The sequence below is a fragment of the Hemiscyllium ocellatum genome, chromosome 9 (genome assembly GCF_020745735.1).
Source record: "Hemiscyllium ocellatum isolate sHemOce1 chromosome 9, sHemOce1.pat.X.cur, whole genome shotgun sequence".
In the NCBI taxonomy this organism is placed as follows: domain Eukaryota; kingdom Metazoa; phylum Chordata; class Chondrichthyes; order Orectolobiformes; family Hemiscylliidae; genus Hemiscyllium; species Hemiscyllium ocellatum.
In genome coordinates, this window is record NC_083409.1 from 35075389 (window position 1) to 35097274 (window position 21886).

General features: G+C 42.4%; 1 protein-coding gene across 2 annotated transcripts in view; it reads left to right on the plus strand.

The window, feature by feature from the left end:
* Nucleotides 1-21886, plus strand: part of lhx4 (LIM homeobox 4) — a 288742-nt gene that overhangs the window by 259846 nt on the left and 7010 nt on the right. For both annotated transcript variants that reach the window (XM_060830122.1, XM_060830123.1), the window contains one exon: nucleotides 9368-9570. In XM_060830122.1, the coding sequence (XP_060686105.1) occupies nucleotides 9368-9570 (203 nt within the window). The remainder of the gene's footprint in view (nucleotides 1-9367; nucleotides 9571-21886) is intronic.

Sequence of the window (21886 nt, forward strand, 5' to 3'; positions counted from 1 at the left end):
TGCAGTATTCCTGGTAAGGATATGGAATTGTAATTGGAATTCTGTTCTCCAGATAGTTTGAATTACAGTGCAATTGGATTTTACTGTAATTAATGTTCCAAGGAACAGCACACCTGTGTCACTATATAGATAATACTCCCTCTGTATTTCCTGCATGTAACATGTTGAATAGCATGAGCATGCATTAATGATAAAGCGATATTGGATCAAGCAGTTCGGAGACAGCATAAACTTTGACAGCCAGATCAAAGATATTTATCAAATTCACCTGAACATTTGAGGTTTGTAAGTATCAGTAAATCTGCATTTCTGTGAGCTAGTCATTGAAAGGATACAAGTGCCTCACATCAAGCTACTGATCAAATTTGATGACAATTTGGATGCAAACCAGAATTCTAATATATAACACCCTTCACAAAGTGAATACATTGGAACAGAGAGGCTGCACCAGACATGAGAGGAGATGAGATGAAAGTTATGCTCAAATTGATGTTCCTTTTGGAAACAATGTACATTCCTTGTATTAATTATCTCAATTCTTTAATGCAACAATAAAGCAATATAAATCATGCATATTAAAGATGTTACATTACCCCTGATTTGCTGATTTGCCAATGGATCTGATTTCACATATTTAACTCCAACATGCTGCCCTCACCTCAGTTACATCCCTTCCACCCAAAGACCAACAATAACCAAGGGTCCTTGTCTCCAGGGAGAACTGTATTTTCAAACCCTTTCCTTCATTCCCGCCATTCATATTTCCCACACTGGATCCCTTAGACTGAAGCATCAGTGCAGCTGCAACTATTGTTGCCTCTGCCTTGTCATCAACATTTTCTCAACCAACCCTCACTCAACTAGCAAAGGTACCCTGTCACCTCATAGCTCCACTTAGGTCTCTCTATCCTTGCTGAGCTTCATAGGAACTTTCATACTTTTGCTCCCTTGAACTTCACCCCCTCACGCTACTGCACAGCAATTCCCTACTACTCAATTATCTTTCCTGTTCTCTGGATTGACGCATTCTCATTTCTAAAATGACCATGATCAATCTCCACCTCGAAGTCTCTATCATTGGCTTCTCTAAATGCTAACTGCAATGATTGTGCCCTCTCTTAAGTACCTTAAACATGTTGTCACCCGTGAGTGCCATTTTTAAATGTGTTTTTGGCTCCTATCAGCTCACAGCATTTGAGATCACCCATGCTGATTACTAAAGGCACGTCCCCTCTGACAGTAACTCAGTCAGCTAGTATTCCTTGTTCTCCTCAACATTCGTGACATCCAATACAGCTGAAAGAAAGTAACTATTAATCCAGCACCATTCATTATCTCACCTGAATTCCCATCGCCTCTACATCCCATTTAGTTCTCGGAATGTTGTCACTATTGTGACATTGGAAATGTTATGATGTTGGAGACAAGTTATATTCCGATTTGTTTATGTTTAGTATTTACAATCATGAACAGTAAAGCGTCAGCTTTGTGGGCTTGCTCAAATATGAGTCAATTCCTTCATGTTCTGTTTTTATCCCCACATCACTTCACACCATACCCCACCACGTCAGTCCCAAACCCCCAGTCAACCTTCTCTCTGGAGTCAAAACTCTTACCTGCGTCTTTGCTATTTTTAGAACAGAGAATTCTGCACTTGCGTCCTTAACAGTCTCCTATCCTCCTTTATCTAAAACATTGCTTTTCCAAAGCTTGGCTGTCCATGTCCTACTCATTCATAATTATCCTATCCATGCTAATCTAAAATGCTATTACCTGCCCCAAAATATAGAATTAAAAATGCTGGCTTTCAAAGGCGCCCAAGATTTTGAACATGTACAAAACATTGTGTATTACCTTCTTCAATCATAAATTCCTGCTCAGACCCTTTTTTTCATTTCACTCTGTATTTCTCACCCCTTACCCCATCACAGACCTTGCAGTTGCATCCCTGAAAATTCATCCCTACATCATTCCACTTTTAGCTTTTACCTTCAAAAGCTGCCTAGATTCCATTGTTTCAGTCAGAATTTGATTTTTTTTCCCACCTAAGTGTTGAATAGAATGGGGTGGTAGTGTAGCATGGATGGGGATAATTTTATTCTATTCATGGAAAATTGTGTTGCTATAGTAAAATGTCTATCTGTTTGAAGGACTAGTAAGGAAGATGATAGGTTTATGGAAATTCAAAAGGTGCTGTCAGACCAGGAGTTGTATTCCTTTGGAGAATTATCATTATTACCGGAACATACTATTGTCAATTCTCAAGTAAACATTTTCTTAGAATTGGTCATCTGTCCTATAGGTCTTTATGTGGCTCAGTGTCAAAGTTTGATTGATAATCACTTAAGATAACTTGGGACATTTTATTATAGCACCACTAAGTCATTTATGTGATGGTACATTTCATAATTAAACCAAGGAACATACATAATTTTGAGAGGTTAGATATCTTGTATAGTTTGCACTTACTGTTTCTTTAAACACAAATTCAGAACACCCAGGTCCCACTATCTCTAAACTACAATTTTGAACACGACAGTAGCGTTCTGTATTCGACTGCCAATTTGAGCTAAACGTGTGCTTCATGCTGTGGATTTATACACTCTCCGAAGTGGATTGGACCATTCACACCTTTGTAGAAGCACCTTGCAAGAATCTTAAGAATTTTTAGTAATGGGGGAAATCCATTGGACCCAATAAGCCTGTCTATGTTCATTCCTGATGAAGGGCTTTTGCCCAAAACATCAATTTTCCTGCTCCTTGGATGCTGCCTGATCTGCTGTGCTTTTCCAGCACCATGTTAGCGTTCACTCCACCCAACAAAATATCAACTGTTTTCTGAATCTCTTCTGCCCCCCAAAATACATTTCATTTCCACTGTGACCCAGTTTAGACAATCATCTTCTATGACCTTTGCCAACAGCTACTGGCATTCAAACTCTTGAACTTAGGAAACAATCTAGAGGAGAGGCAATGGCCTATCGGTACTGTTGGTAGGCCAGGAATCCACAGACTCAGGTAATGACATGCAAACCTGAATCTGAATCCCTTTCAGATGATGGAAATTGAATTTGTTTTATTTCAGAAAATCTAGGATTTAAAGTCTAATGGTGCACATGAAACTAGTGTAAGTAATATTTACCTGTTCATTAATGCATTTTTCTGGAAGGCACGGTGGCACAGTGGTTAGCACTGCTGCCTCCCAGCACCAGAGACCCGGGTTCAATTCCCGCCTCAGACAGCTATCTGTGTGGAGTTTGCACATTCTCCCTGTGTCTGCATGGGTTTCCTCCGGGTGCTCCGGTTTCCTCCCACCATCCAAAAATAAATGCGCAGGTTAGTTGAATTGGCCTTGCTAAATTGCCCGTAGTGTGAGGTAAAGGGGTGAATGTAGGGGAATGGGTCTGGGTGTGTTGCGCTTCGGCGGGTCAGTGTGGGCTTGTTGGGCCGAAGGGCCTGTTTCCATACTGTAAGTAATCTAATCTAACCTTACTTGTTCGGGTTTACACGTGACTCTAGACACACAGAAAAGTGGTTGAATATTAACTGACCTCTGAATTGGCGTAATGAGACATTTGGTTGAACTCAGAGGCAACCAGGGATGGGCAACAAATATTGTCCCTTCCAACAACGCTCACACCCCAAAAAATTAATTGAAGAAGAATTGTGTAGTGTGAGACAATGAAGCTTTGATTCCATCATTTGGAATTAGATACAAATGCAGCTCTGTTAGTGAAAGGTCTACATATGAATGGAGACACCCAGTTACTTAATGAAAGGCTTGGTTCCTTCAATGTCTTATCAACTGATTTACTCAGAAGTGATCTGAATCAGAGGCAAGCAGCTGGAAGCACATTCATTTTATTACTGAGCTCCAAGCAGCGAGTCAGCAGAAACGTGGCAGAAGCAAGTCGCAGTCGGCAAACCAATGCCAATTTCCTTACATATGAGCATTTTACAACTTGTTTGTTTGGCACTGAAGGGTTGGATGATGCACTGATCGGGTCTGCTGCTCTAGCCTTCCTCTTGTGTTCTTTTTGCTGGATCATCTTGGATGTGATGATTATCTGATTATCTACTGGGTCAGCCATTTTTCAGTCTTGCAGATACTTTTGTGCGTGAATAGTGATCAAGAATGGGAAAAAGGAGGTCTTCGTTCTCACTCTGGGAGCACCTCAGTTGCAAGCATCTGATGGAGATTTAAGCTCCGTTCGCAGTGCTCAAACCAGTTTTCCCAGTCAGACAGAGTAAAACTCACCCTGGAGTGCCCCAGCAAATGCTCTTGGGTCAGATACAAGCCGAGGAGGTAATCAGCACGGGTGAATTGTGGAATGGAAATCAGTTGCAATCTACAATGATGTAAATCTCTGACTGCCCTATCAGGCACTCTCAGTGCAAGAAGGTCCAATTGTCAGTCTGTGCTGTGGCTGGGTCTATAAAGCAGTAGACAGACAGCTGATGGTGGCACAGTACATTAGAGCTGTGACAAAATGTAATAATGTTTAAAAGGGAATCTAACTCCGTGTGTTAGGAATTGACCAATGAAGATTGACTCAATGGATAAAAAGGTCTGTTCTGATAATCAGGAGGGGTTTCCTAAAGTGTCCAAGAAACAAATTGCAGATTTATTTTGAAGTCCCCCAGTTGTTAGCATTTGAGAACAGAGGTTCAATGATTGCAGCACTGAATGGATGAGGTGAGCATGAATGAAGCTAATGATCTTTCCTCCCTCTTCTCTTCTTAAGTTGCATGTACGTTTGTATTTGTGTTTGTGAGTCTGCAGTCAGCCTGGCCTTCTCTTTGCTCTGCTGTCTGCAGCAATACAAAGGAAAATTACTTTAGGCAATTTCCATCTTGTCCCTGGTGGAAATATGTTTAGAATAATTTTTTTTTAAAAAAGACAGCTCGGATCTGACAGAGATTGGTGCCTATTTGTGGCCTCATTCTGAATAACTCTGATGATAGCTAATACTTGAAAGAGAAATGTCATGTGATAACAATGCTCCTTAAGAATGGGACAATGGTTTGAGACAGAGCTAGGACTTCACTCTTGATTTGGGCTGAGATTTGAGTATTTGATCTGACACTGCTTAAGGAAGGTTTAACCCTGGAGACAACTTCTAAACTGAGATTGCAAACTGTAGTTGCAAACAATAGCAAGCGTTTCATATTCCAGTGTTAACATTTTCACATCTTGACGATTATAAATTTTCAGCAAAGAATACCTTTTTGAACAGAGAGGACAAAGAATTAGTATCTTTTGTATTCAAGTGAGCTAATCAGGGGAGCAGATTCTTTTCAAATGAGCCCCACTAAAAAAAATGCTATTTTTGACAAAGTGTTAACTGTTTCCAGCCTGAATTCTTTATCTTTAATATTTCTGGGCTCTCACCATTGAATCGGTGGCCATTCACCCAGTGGAGGAGGTGTGCTGCTATACCAAGTAGACTTACTTGGGGGAGACTGGGGTGGAGGTTGGGAGTAGTGGAATTAGAGGGGTGGGAGGCTGGGCACAGCAAAATAATGGTCAAGCAACCAGAAACTAAGTAAATCCCGCCATTGATGTTTTACGTTTTCTCCTCTGAACTGTAGGACAAAATGGGGACTAGAATCTGTTAGCCCCTCTGCAAACAGCAATGGTCATTGGATTAGTCAATCAGTTGAGGCACCTGAGCTGTACCTGTTCAGATATACAGATGCCCTATGGTCAACATGCAAAACTGGAATCTCACTTAATGATTCTTCAAAGAGTATTGGCACTGGTTCTGAAACTGCGCCTTCCTACTACAATGGCTTGAATTGCACAGGTTTTTTAAGGCTCCTTTATCCATCCTGCTGCTGAAACATGTTGGATCACTGTACAAGTAAACACAACTACAGCAGACATGTTTTTTTTTAGACTTACAGTGTGGAAACAGGCCCTTCGGCCCAACAAGTCCACACCGACCCGCCGAAGCGCAACCCACCCATACCCCTACATTTACCCCTTACCTAACACTATGGGCAATTTAGCATGGCCAATTCACCTGACCCGCACATCTTTGTGACTGTGGGAGGAAACCGGAGCACCCGGAGGAAACCCACGCAGACACGGGGAGAATGTGCAAACTCCACACAGTCAGTCACCTGAGTCAGGAATTGAACCCGGGTCTACAGGCGCTGTGAGGCAGCAGTGCTAACCACTGTGCCACCGTGCCGCCCACTAAAAGTTGAAAGTAGACACCCTTAAAATATTCTCATGAAAATTAGCATCTGATTTATTTTCCATGAACGTTTACCTGTACCTTTGATTATTAATTTTAATTATACTTGTTAATTTCCCCAGTTCAGGCTTGTAATTGAGATTGCTTGAAATAAGAAGAAATAAAAGTTTTGATTTATAGCAATGAATCAGATTTAATATAGCCTCGTGGGGGAATTGATATGTTTAGAGAGGACAATACTGCAACACTTGTTATTCCAACACAAATGCATTGTCTTCTAATGTAATATGATTTGATTGAAATAACCTTTATTGCTGCTTTGTTTTATTTTCATAAGGAAAGAAAGAAAGACAAACTATTAACAAGATGCAACTTAAATTTTAAGAAAAGCTTTATTGCCCCTCACCATGACCCTAGGGGCTGTTTATTTGTGTAAGGAACCATGTTATTCCTGACATCTTGACCAACATTCTCATTCAATTGAGGGGACCAGGAGAATTCTCTTAATTTTGAAAACCTCCATTGAGTCCAATCCGTACATGAGGAGTACTGTGTTGCAATTGAAAAACAGCACTTCTGACTTATTTTTTATTTCGAAAATATACTTTATTCATAAAAATATCTTTATATACGTACATAGTCACTTAAGTAGTCCGGTTCTGTACAGTAGCATATGAAGGAACAAACAAAAATGGAGTTTGACTCTATGCAGCGAACAAGACCATATTTATATACCTTTGAGGCACCGTGAGGGTCTGATAACTGAATGGAGCCCCATTTAACTTTAGCCAAAACACCTTGCCTATTGCGCCTTGGCAGCTGCTGCCTCAAGCTTTGGTGCATCCCTCAACACGTAGGCACTGCACCACCTCATCTGTGCTGTGCTTGCATGATGGTCTGGCTGATGTCAGGGTGTCTTAGAATGAGGCATGAATCATGGAGCAGGTGAGAAAGCTGCGTACTGAGTTGCCACCGACGCTGAGCATGTTTGCTTTTAAGGCCAGTCCAATTTTAAAAGCAAGCAGTTAGAATATGAAAAAGCAGGCTTCGTGATTGATGATGGATTTGCTTGAATGTGTTCCTCAGAGTGACTTGGCCCCAGTGTGCTGAAATCTATAGTGCTGTGCACTGTTTTTTTTCATTACGGGTAGCCGTCTTACGAGTCAACCTTCAGCCATTCACTCAGAAATATTATAATCATTTTTCAAAGTTAAAACGATGATGTGATGAGTAAACACATTTGTGGCTGGCAGGCAGCCAAAGATATCCAGCACTAAGAGAGGGACCAGCCAGCATTCAGTGATCGCTTTACTGGCACTAGTGAAGTTCATTGAGCATCTACCCTTACCACGTCCCCCCTCACTTCCCTCCAAGGCCCCAAGGGATCCTTCCATATTCATCACAAATTCACCTGCACCTCCACACACATCATTTACTGCATCCACTGCACCCGATGTGGCCTCCTCTACATTGGGGAGACAGGCGGAATGTTTCAGAGAACACCTCTGGGACACCCGCACCAACCAACCCAACCGCCCCGTGGCTGAACACTTTAACTCCCCCTCCCACTCCGCCAAGGACATGCAGGTCCTTGACCTCCTCCATTGCCAGACCATGGCAACATGACGCCTGGAGGAAGAGCGCCTCATCTTCCGCCTAGGAACCCTCCAACCACAAGGGATGAATGCAGATTTCTCCAGCTTTCTCATTTCCCCTCCCCACAGTCCCAACCCTCGGACTCAGCACCGCCTTCTTGACCTGCAATCTTTTTCCCGACCTCTCCGCCCCTACCCCCTCTCTGGCCTATCACCCTCACCTTAACTTCTTTCCACCTATCGCATTCCCAACGCCCCTCCCCCAAGTCCCTCCTCACTACCTTTTATCTTAGCCTGCTTGGCACACCCTCCTCATTCCTGAAGGAGGGCTTATGCCCGAAACATCGATTCTCCTGCCCCTTGGATGCTGCCTGACCTGCTGCGCTTTTCCAGCAACACATTTGTCAGCCCTGATCTCCAGCATCTGCAGTCCTCACTTTCTCCATCTACCCTTACACCCTCCTGACCCTGCTAAACAGGGACCACTTGAATCAGTTGAGGCACATTGGACCCTCTCAGGAAGCCAGTCATGGCTTGAAGTCCCACTCCAAGGATTGAAGCATGCACCCTTGACTGACAGGTCAGTGTCCTCCTGAGCTCATGCTGCATCGCTGCAGGCAATGTTCATTCCAAGCTGCACGGCTTGCGTGCTTATTTCAGAGGCACACGGAATTGGTAAGAAAAGTAGAGGGGACACTGGCTGCAGGTGCTGCTTTTCAGGTGAATATCACGCCATTCAAAAGCAGGATGCCAGAAATATGAAGTACAAACAACAGCGCAAAACAGAAAGGTGCTGGAGATAGTCAGCAAGGTAAGGCAGCATTCAAGAGGAGAAAGCCAGCGTTTCAGGTTGAAGGATGGTGAGGAATGATTTTATTGTCACGTGTATTTTACAATAAAATGCAGTGAAAAGCTTTCATTTATCAGCTTGATTCGGCACTATCGATAACCTTGCAGAACTATTTGGACAGGAGTCAAAGAACACAGGGTTAGGCCTTTTAGGACCGAGACGAGGAGAAATTCCTTCAGCCAGACAGTGGTGAGCCTGTGCAATTCTCTGCCAAGGAAAGTGGTTGAGGTGAAAGTTTTCAAGAAGGAGTTAGATATAAGTGTTATAACTAAGGGGATCAAAAATTATGAGGAGAAAGTGAGAACAGGGCACTGAGATGGATGTTCAGCCATGGTCATAGTGATTGGCTGAGCAGGCTTGAAGGACTGAATGGTCCTAGTCTCTATTTTTCTCCATTTCCCATTGACCTGAAACTCTGCTTCTCTGTCAAGGTGCTGTCTGCTGCGTATCCCAGCATTCTTGTTTTAGTTTCCATTTAGCATCACTTCATTGCTGTTTGTGGGAACTTTTGGCTTGCTGGAAATTTCTAAATTATAGTGCAATTTTGACCGTGAAGTGCTTTGGAAATGCTAAGGTTGTGAAAGGTATTATATCGACATAAATCTGTCATCTGCAACGTCAAGATCAGCAAAAACAAACAACTGCATCATCGTTGTTGTACAAACCAGTAATATGAAATTACCTTGTCTTTTTTTTTGTTTGTTTGTGGTTAATTACAGACGTTTTGGGACAAAATGTGCGGCCTGCCAGCAGGGTATCCCCCCAACCCAGGTGGTGAGGAAAGCTCAGGACTTTGTCTATCACCTTCACTGCTTTTCCTGCATCATGTGTAACCGGCAACTGGCTACAGGCGATGAATTCTATCTGATGGAGGACAGCCGGTTAGTGTGTAAGGAGGACTATGAAACGGCCAAACAGAATGGTAGGCACTGTACTAGCAAGGATATGTCATGTAACACTGTGGGGAGGATGACTATATTGCATGTCCTTTATCCATTTGGGAATACTGTTAAAAATAGTCAGCCACTTATGTCAACAATACCTTTTGAGCCCATTACATGGGAATGTATTTTAAAATAAGTAAAAAAAACTCATCAATTTCTGTAGCATCTTTTCACAGCGAAGTGTGCATTATGCGTTTTTGCAATTCTATAAACTACTGTACTCTCATAAATTCTAAATTGAAAGAGTACAATGCACATTATTGGCTTTTGGCACACTTTCTACTTTTTTTGTTGAGTAAATTGTAAGGGCCACATTATTGTACAGATTCCTGACCAAGCAGTAAATGTACCTTTTAGACAGTGAGATGATATCACAACATGCAAAAGTCCAGTATGAAAGTCTTCAGTAGCAGTTGCAGTAATTGTTGTAATAAGCACAGATTTCAGAATATGCCAAAGTCTGAGATTGTAACCAGTGTAAGTCGTCAATGTTGTCACTAAAATTCAAGACGTCGGTCTCAACAACAACCCAGTCTTCGAGATAAAATGTTGTTGAGTGAACAAGGAGACAATCATACTGTTTTACCCAGAAACCACATCAGAGATGGCACATCAGAACATACAGATAGCTGTGATGCAAGTGGTGTGTGATGAGGCATAGTGCTCAGCTATTCTACAAACAGGAACGAGAATTCCCTCCCAGGAAGCAGCTTTGGATGTAGATCAATTGAAAATTTCAGTTGACTCCATTGATAGATTGTGGTGAAGCACAGGTATTCTGATCTGTGGGACCATAGTTAGCTGCAGAGATAGAGGAGGCATTGGTAAATATATTCCAGAGCTTGTAGGATTCTGGAAGAGTTCCGGCAGGCTGGAAAACTGCCAATGTGATATCTCTGTTCAGGAAGGGAGGGAGTTAGAAAGCAGTCAACTCTAGATCAGTTAGCCTAACATCTGTCTTTTTGGAAAATGCTAGAGGCTATTATTAAAGAAGAAATAACAGGATATTTAGAAAAGCATAATACAATCAAATGATGCGAACATAGTTTTGTGAAAGGGAAATCATGTTTGACAAATTTGCTCAAGTTCTTGGAGGATATAGCAAACAAAGTTGATAAAGTGGAACAGGTAAATGTGGTGTGTTTGGATTTGCAGAATACACTTGATAAGGCAGCATATACAAGCTATTGCACATGATATTAAAGCTAATGCATTAGATTAGATTCCCTACGTGTGGAAACAGGCCCTTCAGCCCAACAAGTCCACACTGACCCTCTGAAGAGTAACCACCCACCTCTGGCTAATGCACCAAACACTATGGATAATTTAGCATGGCCAATTCATCTTTGGACTGTGGGAGGAAACCAGAGCACCCAGGGAAAACCCACATAGACACGGGGAGAATGTGCAAACTCCACACAGACAGTTGCCCAAGGCTAGAATTGAACCTGGGATCCTGGCACTGTAAGACAGCAGTGCTAACCACTGAGCCACTGTGCCACCCGTTGGGTATGGATTGAGGATTGGCTATCACCCAGAACACATGTATATGAACTGCTGAGTCATTTTCAAGTTGGAAAAATGTACCCAATGGAGTGCCACAAGGATTCAGCCCTTGTGCCTCAATTATTTACTACATATGTTTATATAAATGACTTGCAGAAGGACTCAGAATGTAACGTATCGAAATTTGCTGATGAAACAAAGACAGGTGGAGGGCATGTTGCAATGAGGACAGAAGGATCCTGCAATGGGATACAAATAGATTTCTATGAACGTGAAAATGCCTTGGCAGATGGAGATTAATATAAGAAACAAGGAAAAATCAAAAGACAGACTATTAGTTAAATAGAAAGAAATTCCAGAAAATTGTACAGTGTTGGGGAGGTCACAACTGGTGGTACTATGTACAAATGTGTCGGCAAGGAAATAATGGTGTGGGAGGCAGATCAAAAAGTTTTTCACTAGGCTGATATAAAATAAAAAACTGCAGATGCTGGAGATCTGAAACAAAGCCATAAACTGCAGGAGGAACTCTGCACCATCTGTGGACAGAAAAGCTGAGTCAACATTTTGAGTCCTGTGTGACCCTTCTTCAGAACAGTGAACAAACACCATCCATTCTGATTAAGGGTCATTGGACTGAAAATGTTGACTCTGCCTTTCTCTCCACAGATGCTGCCAGATCTGCTGAGTATCTCCAGCACTTTCTGGGATGAAGGAGTTGACACATCAAGAATGCCTAAACAAGTTAGGACTGTATTGATTAAAGTTTGGAGGAGTGAGGGGTGGTCCTATTGAAACACTCCAAACTCTGAGGGGGCTTGACAGGGTAGATATTGAGACAATCTTTCTACTCGTGGGCGAATCTGAAACTCAGAGACATCATCATCAAATAAGGGGAACTTGTTTAAAACTGAGCTGCAAAGGAATTTCTACCCCTGGAGGATGGCGAATGTCTGGAATTTTCTAACTCAAGGCGTTGTGGACACTAGATCACTAATACTATTTAGGAGGTGCATAGATTTTTGAAGTATCAAAGAGTTAATGGCTATGGCAGGTGGAATGAAGAAGAGGTAAAGCCTGGAACAGATCAGCCATGGACCATGTTAAATGACAGTGCTGGCTTAAGGGGCTAAATGCCCCACTCTGGCTTTGATTTCCTTATGGTATATAGATGGCATTAGGTTACAAATCAACCATGATCTAACTGGATCTGTTGGACAGACCTGAGGGAGCCTGCTCCTACATAATTTCTGGAGTAACCTATTCCGGACAATGGGGACCATGTAAAACTTCCCTAACCTGTCTGTTCAGGCCCTTCTTAAATGGTTTTACCCCTATCCTATCTGCAGACTGCACAGTGACGGTGATCAGCAAAGGAGGGGCAGGATGGTGCATTCTCTGCTTAAAGGGAAATTGCACCACTTAGTCACCTCGTGAAGGCGAGAAGTCTCATTTTGAAAATAAAGTGAGGCACGAGGAACATGACAAAGATACACTGTAGGCATGTTAATTGTTCCAGGCATGAGATAAAAAAAATAGTGATTCCCTGACAGCTGCCCCGTTGCTGATATTTTCAAATCTAATGTCTTTCTCTGACCTACAGTCCACCGATTGACTAATATTAATGAGATTAATGACAATTACTAATAACCTGTTGTATAGATAGTTATTAATAGGTCCCTGGAGCAAGTGGTGTGCTCTGAGTAATATCGCAACACAAAATACAAATGTGCATTACATCACCTGAACCTATCCATCAGTGCAGGGGGAAGGCATGATTTATAGTTGCTGTGCAATCCTGCCCATCAGCCGCAGAATGAGTTAACCCCTTCCGTTCTGTGGTAGAGTGACAGTGAGAGGCTTAAGAGCACTGCCACCTGCTACAGATTTTGAGCAGACTGCCAGTAGAATTTGTCCCTTCTATTCAAAGGGAAAGGTTTTTGGAAATATGGATATGTCCAGCTTCTCATTTTCCAGCCATCCATTCTAAGTGGCTGGAAAATTGGTGCTTCTCATTAGCAAGCTGGGAAGGTTTATTTGTCTGCTGTTTCTTAATCTAAAATTTTCATTAGACCAGAACAGACCGAGTGAAAGTCCTTTTTATAAACTGCGAGCTGAAAGAAATTTGTTTTGGGGCCTGCATTCACCTAAAAAAAATCAACCACTTCAAATTGCATTAGGCCCCCATTCACTCCTGGCTCTGAAAACATTTGATTGATCCACTAACAGTTAAACTCCACTGATCAATTTATGGACACGTTATTGATCAGTGGAAGGCTTAATTTCCTTTCAGATGTGTATTGTGGCAGAGCACTGAGCTATTTCTTTTGGTTAACAAGATACTAGCAGAGGAAAAACATGCACAAGTTAAAAAAAGTCATGCAAAGCTGGCAGCTTTGACTTATTGTCTCATGTATTTACAAATGTTCTTAGCCACTGATGGGTTAAATGCAGGTACACTGACATCATAAAAACAAAGAACAATGGGGTGCTGGAGACTTAAAAACAAAATGTGCTGGAGAAACACAGCAGGTCAGGCAGTATTTGTTGAGAGAGAAACAGAGTTAATGCTTCCCATCCAGTGATTCAAAGCAGATAGGTGCACTGGAGTTGAAATGTTAATTGTTTTTCTCTCCACAGATGTTGTCAGACCTCCTGAGTTATTTGAGGAAGGACATTCTGGTTATTGAGGGAGTACAGTGTAGGCTCACGAGGTCAATTCTCGGAATGGTAGGACTATCATATGTTGAAAGATCGGAGCGACTGGGCTTGTATAGGCTTGAGCTTAGAAGGATGAGAGGGGATCTGATTGAGATGGATAAGATTGTTAAAGGATTGGACATTCTGGAGGCAGGAAGCATGTTTCCGCTGATGGGTGAGTCCAGAACCAGAGGGCACAGTTTAAAAATAAGGGGTAGGCCATTTAGAAAATAATAGAGGAGAAACTTCTCCACCCAGAGAGTGGTGGGTGTATGGAATGCTCTGCCCCAGAAGGCACTGGAGACCAAGTCTCTGGATATTTTCAAGAAAGAGATGGATAGAGCTCTTAAAGATAGTGGAATCAAGGGTTATGGGGATAAGGCAGGAACAGGATACTGATTGTGAATGATCAGCCATGATCATGATGAATGGTGATGCTGGCTCGAAGGGCCGAATGACCTACTCCTGCACCTATTGTCTATTGAGTTCTGCTAGCATTTCCTGTTGTTGTTGCATAATTTCAGTGTTTGGATTGATGGTTTAACCATGAGCTCCAGGAGAGGGGCTTGCAGTTTTTCTTCCCATGAAGGTAGATGGATTGCATGAGCCAGGATGTTAAAAGCCACAAAGGAACCCAGAGTAGAATAAGATGAAAAGAAGGCCAAGATCCAACAAGTTAACCTCCCAACATCCCGTCAGTTGCATGATATAAGGATAATGGGGTAATTGCTGAATCTTAGCAATCAGTCTCTAACAATCAACCTCCAACATGAATGAGAAAAACCTAGTGGTGGAAAGCTTAGTGGATTATTGGCCGAGAGTATTCAACTTTTCTCAAGTATTTCCCCTCCCATGTCTCAAAAATAATTAACCTGCAATGCCAATTCCTGATTCTATTTTTTTTCCACTTTAATCAATTATGACAGTTCTGCAACCAGAAGTGACCTAAACTAGACAGTAATCTGATGATACTTCACTAGCTCTTTGTCCAGCTGGCACAATTGTACTTGAGGATTAAGCTTGCTGCGTGAAGCAGGACTTCATGACAGCAAGGACATGCACTTAGTAAAAGGCTCAAAGACAGACTATTGTCATTCTAGTATCAGAATATTTACAAAAGTAACTTAAATATTAAATAAAATATTGCCATTTTCTTCTGCTGATATCATTTTAAATTCTACATTAATTTATTCTTTCAAAACAATGGCTTGATTTTCCCCTATGCTCTAGGGGTCTGACATTGGGACCAGATGCAATGTCCTGTCTTTGTATTAAGGGAGCTGTATTAACTCTATTCCTACCAGTAAGCTAAATGGGACTGACTTTGAACAGATCTGTGAGATCCAAACTGGACATTCATAAGGTGGTGTGGACCATCAGCAGCAGCAGCAGCAGAATTGTATTCAATTGCAATCTCTAACCTAACCCTGGGATAACCCAAACTCTGCCATGATCTTCAAGGCAGTGGATCAACTCTGGCTCACTGATGAGTGCAGAAAAACAGGCCAGGAACAGCATCAGGTGTACCTAAAAATGAAATAAAACAAAGAACTGCAGATGCCGGAGATCTGAAACAAAAAAACCCAGAAATTGCTGGAGAAGCTCAGCAGACCTGGCTGCATCTGAGGGAAGAAAGCAGAATTAGCATTTCAAGTTGAGTGAGTCTTCATTAGAACCGAACAGTTCTGATGAAGAGTCACCAGATTTGAAACAATACCTAAAATTGAGTTGTTAACCTAATGAAGCCACAACAAAGGACTACTTGCATGCCAAACAACATGCAATAGGAAGAGTTAAGTCATCAAAAAACATTGAATCAGATTAAAGCTCTACCATGCTACCACATCCAGTTGTGAATGGTGGTGGACAATTAAACAACCAACAAGGGAGGAGGCTCCACAAATATCTCCATCCTCAATTATAGGGAATCCCAGTACGCTAGTGCAAAAGACAAGGCTGAAGAGATTGTACAACCAGCTTCAGCCAGAAGTCCAAGTGGATGATCATTTTTGGACTCTTGCAGAAGCCCCCAGTCATCAACCAGTTTAGTTCACCCCAGGGTATATCAGGAAACTGCTGATGGCCCCGGCTGCTGCAAAGACAATAGGCTATGTCAACGTTTCAGCAGTTATACTGAAGAATTGTGTTCCAAATCTTGCCATGCCTTATGCCAAGCTTGTTCCAGTTCAGTTACAACACTGGCATGAACTCAACAGTGTGAAAGATTACCCTCCTACATCCTGTACACAAAAAGCAGGTTAAATCCAACTCTGCCAATTCCCACCACGTCTATTCTCAATCATCAATAAAGTGATGGAAGGTGTCATTGACAGTGCTACCAAACAGCACCTGCTCAGCAATAGCCTGCTCAGTGACACCCAGTTTGGCATTCACTAGGGCCACTCAGCTCGTGATCTCATTACAGCCTTAGTTCAAACATGGACACAAGAATTGAACTCAAGAAGTGAAGTGACATTAAAGCAGTGTTTCACTGAGTGAGGTATCAAGAACCAAAGCAAAGTTGAAGTCAATGGGAATAAGGAGATATCTCTCCTGTTTGCAGTCATAGCTATCACAAAGGATGATGGTTATGTGTGGAAACCAATCAGCTCAGTCCCAGGACATTTCTGCAGGAGTTCCTCAGGGTTGTGTCCTTGGCTGCTTCACCAGTCACCTCCCCTCTATCACAAGATTAGGAGCGGGGACATTTACTGATTGCACAATGTTCAGCACCATTTGTGACTCCTCAGATTCTGAAGCTGTCTATATCCATATGTGACAAGACCAGACAGCATTCGGTCTATCAAGTGGCAAGCAACATTTGTACCACACAAACATCTCAAACAAAAAAAAATGTAATCATCGTCCCTTGAATGGCATTACTCTAAAACACCTGTTATCAAAATTCTGGGGGTCACCATTGACTAGAACCTAAATTGGACTAGCCACAAAAGGACCATGGCTACAAGAACAGGTCAGAGGTTGGGAATTCCATGTGGAATAACTCACTTTGTGATTCTGAATATCTATCCAACATCCTCAAGGCACAACTAAGGAGTATGATGGAGCATGTCTGAGTGGTCCCCTATCCATCACCTTCAACATTTACTTCCTGAATCAACAGTGCTCAGTCGCTGCTACCAAGAAAGATGCCCCAAAGTAACTTGTAATAGCAATTTCCTAACCTACAGCCTCAGCCAATTGGAAGGTCAAGGACAGCAGTTACATGGGAACATCACCACTAGAAAGTTCTCCTCCAAATCCCCTAGCATCCTGATTTAGAACCATGCTATCATTCCTTCACTGTCGCTGGGTCAAATCCTGAAACTCCCTTGCTAGCAAGTTTTACTGCACCCCGAATAACTGCAGTGGTTCAAGAAGACGGCCCACCAACACTGTCTCAAGGTCAATTAATGATAAACAAAAACAAGTGCTGGCCTAGCCAATGATGGGCACATTCGTTGAATGAATAACATAAAATTTCTCGAGCCTGTATTTGCCACTCAGATGCAGGTCAGTGCAGGTGGGCTCTTAATGGTCTGACTGTGCGTTTGCCACCTAATTCTGGAAAGTGAGTGGTTTCTCAAGGTGGGACCCACAGAACTAGAAGGATTGGAGCCCAACAAAAGAGATGGCACTGCTGCAGCAAAAAAGGCAAGAGTGAGGGCGCTTCAATATGGAGGCAATTTCAGAAGCTGTCTAGAAATCGAAAGTTAAAGAAGGCCCACAATGTTTGGGTGATTTTAGCAGAGATTTTGTCCCTGCTATGATCTTCCCATGCTTATCGCTCATTCATTTAGCTGTAAGGGGTTAGGGGTCTGTACGTTAATGGTGCTGTGCACCAATCATGCTGAGGGAGCCCCTCTACACCATTGCTGCTCTTGAGACTCACTTCGGAACTGGATCCAGTCAGGCGAATGCCATCATCCTGAGTGAGGCCTTTTGTGGCCCAATTGCCAGCCCAACTCTGCAAAATGGACTGCCAATTCAATGGGAGCCTAGCCATGGGAAATCTGCCCAAAGGCAGGACAAGATGAGGACGCTAATCCGATGTGGATTTGGGCTTACCTCCTGGTTCCTGTCTCTGAATGTACCTCTTTGGACCGGGGAAGATTCTCCCAATGCGTTCAGCTAACACATGATCAACTAACATGTTGTTTTCTACCAATCTGGAGAGATACGCAGTGTACAACTGGTGAAACCTACTGTACTGGTGCACATCTTACCTTGAATTAGAAGAACATCTGACTAACAAAATTTCATTCTTTTGAGGAAGTAAAAAGGAGGTTTGAGGTGGGAAGTGCAATTGATGTGCCCTACATGGATTTCAGCAAGGCTTTTGAGAAGATTCCACATGACTGGTTTGATAAATAAAAAGGCCATGGAAGCTCAGTCCATGTATCTAGGGTTATGTTCTATTAGATTAGGTTACTTACAGTGTGGAAACAGACCCTTCAGCCCAATAAGTCCACACCGAAGCACAATTCACCCAGACACCTACATTTACCCCTTACCTAACACTAGGGGCAATTTAGCATGGCCAATTCACCTGGCCCGCACATCTTTGTGACTGTGGGAGAAAACCAGAGCAAACCCACACAGACACGGGGAGAGCGTGCAAACTCCACACAGTCAGTCCCCTGAGACGGGAACTGAATCTGAGTCTCTGGCACTGTGAGGCAGCAGTGCTAACCACTGTGCCACCCACATATGTACCACCTATCCTGGACTACACTTACTGGATCAACTGTGGTTCATAGCAAACACAAGCTAGCCATTGGAAGCTTGATTTTTGTGGACAGTGTTGATTAGAAAATGTTGGGGAAGTAGCCAAAGCTCTAGGAAGTAGTGCCATTGAAATTGGGTTAAGTATATCCACTGCCCTGTGTATTCGAGGTCTGTCAATGCTCTTAGAAAAGCTGGTCACTGTGTATCAGGGCATTTCAGAAGTGAGAACAGAAAACTCGGGAAGGAAAGTGCAATGATATCCTTCACCAATATGAAGGATGTTGAGGAATAAAACTACTCTATGCCAGTACCCTGAACAAAGAGGCACAATAAACAAGAAGTGCCTTTTAAACCACTTTTGATATTCTTCTATACTGAAGTCAAATGCTGTTTTCAGTTCAGAATATTTTTTTTTACAAAAATGCTGTTATAGATTGGGCTTTACTCTCACAAATGGCTTTTTATTTATAGCAGACTGTATTTCTTAAAAGCTAAGCCGTTTCTTTAAACCCGACCATGACAGGTTCATACATTTGGATTTATTGACCTCTATTCACCCACTGGTGAATTTAATAAACTTTTCATCATCTCAGAATGTAGAAAATGGCAGACCGGCAGACTGATATGTCCCAGCTAAACAAGTACTGTATATAGAATCAACACCATCCATTAGATATGTGAAAATCAATGGTCTGCCTATACATTATATCTAGGAAGAATAGTCTGCTGTTTGGCCACTGAGAAGATACTGAGCTGGTTTACCTGTTTGAAACTAAAAACAGATTCTGAAATCCTTGCAGCGTTTTCTTTTTCAGAAAAGTCTTGAAAACAAGGTGGGAGAAATCTGTTTACATAGCATTTCTTTCACAAACTGTATCGATTCCTTGGGTACAGACAGTGCCAGCAGTTAATACTTGCCTGATTTGCCTTGGCTTTCTCAGCGATATCATTGCCAAAAAGTAAATGGACAGTACAATGATCTGGTGGCAGGCCAGTGCCCAGAGAATCGACAGAATCGATGTGGTACTGATAGACGCAAATACTCAAGCAAATTCAAGCAAATACTCCCCACTAGTCTTTTACATTGGTTTTACTCGAGAATCATTAATTTTACAATGCAGCTTCTGTTCCACAAACCTCGTAAAAGGTGGATGGAACAGACTACCAACAAACTTATTAGTTAGAAATTTGTTCTGTCGTTCAATTAGATCATACTTGATCCATATCTTAACTGCTTCAACCATATTGCTTTCACTATGTGTAATAAACATATTAGTTGTTTGAAGTTGACAGTGGCTCCTTTCAAAGTGTGTATTTGCAACATGACCTCCCAACTCCTACACTCAATGCAACGACCAATAAAGGAAAGTGTACCAAATGCCTTCTTCACTGCCTTGTCTAGCTGAGACTCTACTTTCAGGAGCTATGGACCTGAACTCCAAGGTCTTTTTGTTCAGCAACACTCCCCAGGACCTTACCGTTAAGTGTATAAGTAATGCCCTGATTTGCTTTCCCAAAATGCAGTCCCTCGCATTTATCTAAACTCCAACTGCCGCTCCTCAACCCACTTGTCAGGCATGACCTCCCCTTCATCAAACCATGTTGACTTTACCCTATTTTACACTTCCAAGTATTCAGAAATCTGATCCTTTGCAATGGATTCCAGGATCTTACCCATGACCAAGGTTAGGCTAATTGGTCCAGAATTTTCTGGTGTGTGTGTGTGTGTGTGTGTGTGTGTGTGTGTGTGTGTGTGTGTCATTAGCGACTTTCCAGTCCCCTGGGATCCTCCCTGACTCTAATCCCTTGTGATTTTTTAAAACTTTATAAGGACTGGCCTATCCAGCCTCTCCTTGGAGCTCAAACCCTCCAACCCCCTTGTAAATCTTTTCTGAACCCAAGGTATGTTCGAACGGAGGAATGTACTCTTCCTGTCCCCCCAACCCCACCTCCCTTTGTGGCGGTCTCGAGCAAGGGGGTCCCTGACACTAGATGGGGACAGAGAGGTTTGGAGCTCAGCCGAACATTGCCAATGAGGCCGTCTGCTACCATCAAGCGACAGCAGAGGGATTGGGTGCTGTGAGATTGTGGGATTAGGATTCCCCAGCTCATGACCCCTTGTAGCCACAGTATTGTGGCAGTGAGACCTCCTGGCCTGTGAGGGGGTTGCGCTGCTTTGGGGATTCCACTGGGGAATCCAGAACTAGAGGGCGTAGGTTTAGGGTGAGAGGGGAAAGATATAAAAGGGACCTAAGGAGCAACTTTTTCGCACAGAAGGTGGTACATGTATGGAATGGGCTGCCAGAGGAATTTGTGGAGGCTGGTACAATTGCAACATCTAAAAGACATCTGGATGGGTATATGAATAGGATGGATTTGGAGGAATATGGGCCGGGTGCTGGCAGGTGGAACTAGATTAGGTTGGGATGTCTGGTCAGCATGGATGGGTTAGAATGAAGGGTCTGTTTCCATGCTGTACATCTCTATGACTCTATAAGTCACATCAGATGAATCAATCTCCACTTCTAAAGTGGACTATATATAAGCCAGAAGTGATACAAATTCTGGACATTGTCCATGATTTCCCAAGATGGATGAGTCCACCATCATTCAAATCAAAAGATTTTTGTATTGCCCATCAACACAGTAGGTTTAACCACCATGGGGTTCATCCTGGTGTCTAACTTCTAAGGCACAGTATGGAAACTCTGGAAAAGTGACTCTAGATTCCAGGTTCCTTTAAAACATCTGGTGAAGTTATACCAGGTGAGGGAAAGATCTCCCAGTGGAAATTCTCACCCTGGCCTCATGGTGTTCATGCTTTGACAATAAAGGATTCATTATCATGCTCCTACTGTGAGACAAAAGTATCCACAAACTCACAGTAGTGCATTTTTAGAGAAGTAACTTTATCTTAATTTTTTTTAACAGTAGGTACTAGTATTTTTTGATATAATGGTTACAAATTTCTTCACTGCTGTGAATTGTGTACCATATACAATATTGCTTCTTCAATAATATACAATTAGATTAATTCAAGGTCTTAGCTGACAAGGAAACATGTAGTCTATCTATGGCAGCCATTATGTTGTTGCATTGAAGTGCTTGGAGACAAATATAAGTTGCACAGAGCTGACTTTATATGTTGTGCATTTGTCTAGACTTGATCTTTTCATTTTCCTCCTGGTCAAGATCCGTAGCTCTACATTTCTGAAATTTAAGGCCATTCAAAACTTGCTGCCAGTATCCTATCTGGTATAAGTGTTACTTATCCATCTCTGTGTGCTCGCTGACCCCACACTGGGTCCTGGTTAAGTAATACGTTGATTTTAAAATTCTCAAATCTTTCCACGGACTCAA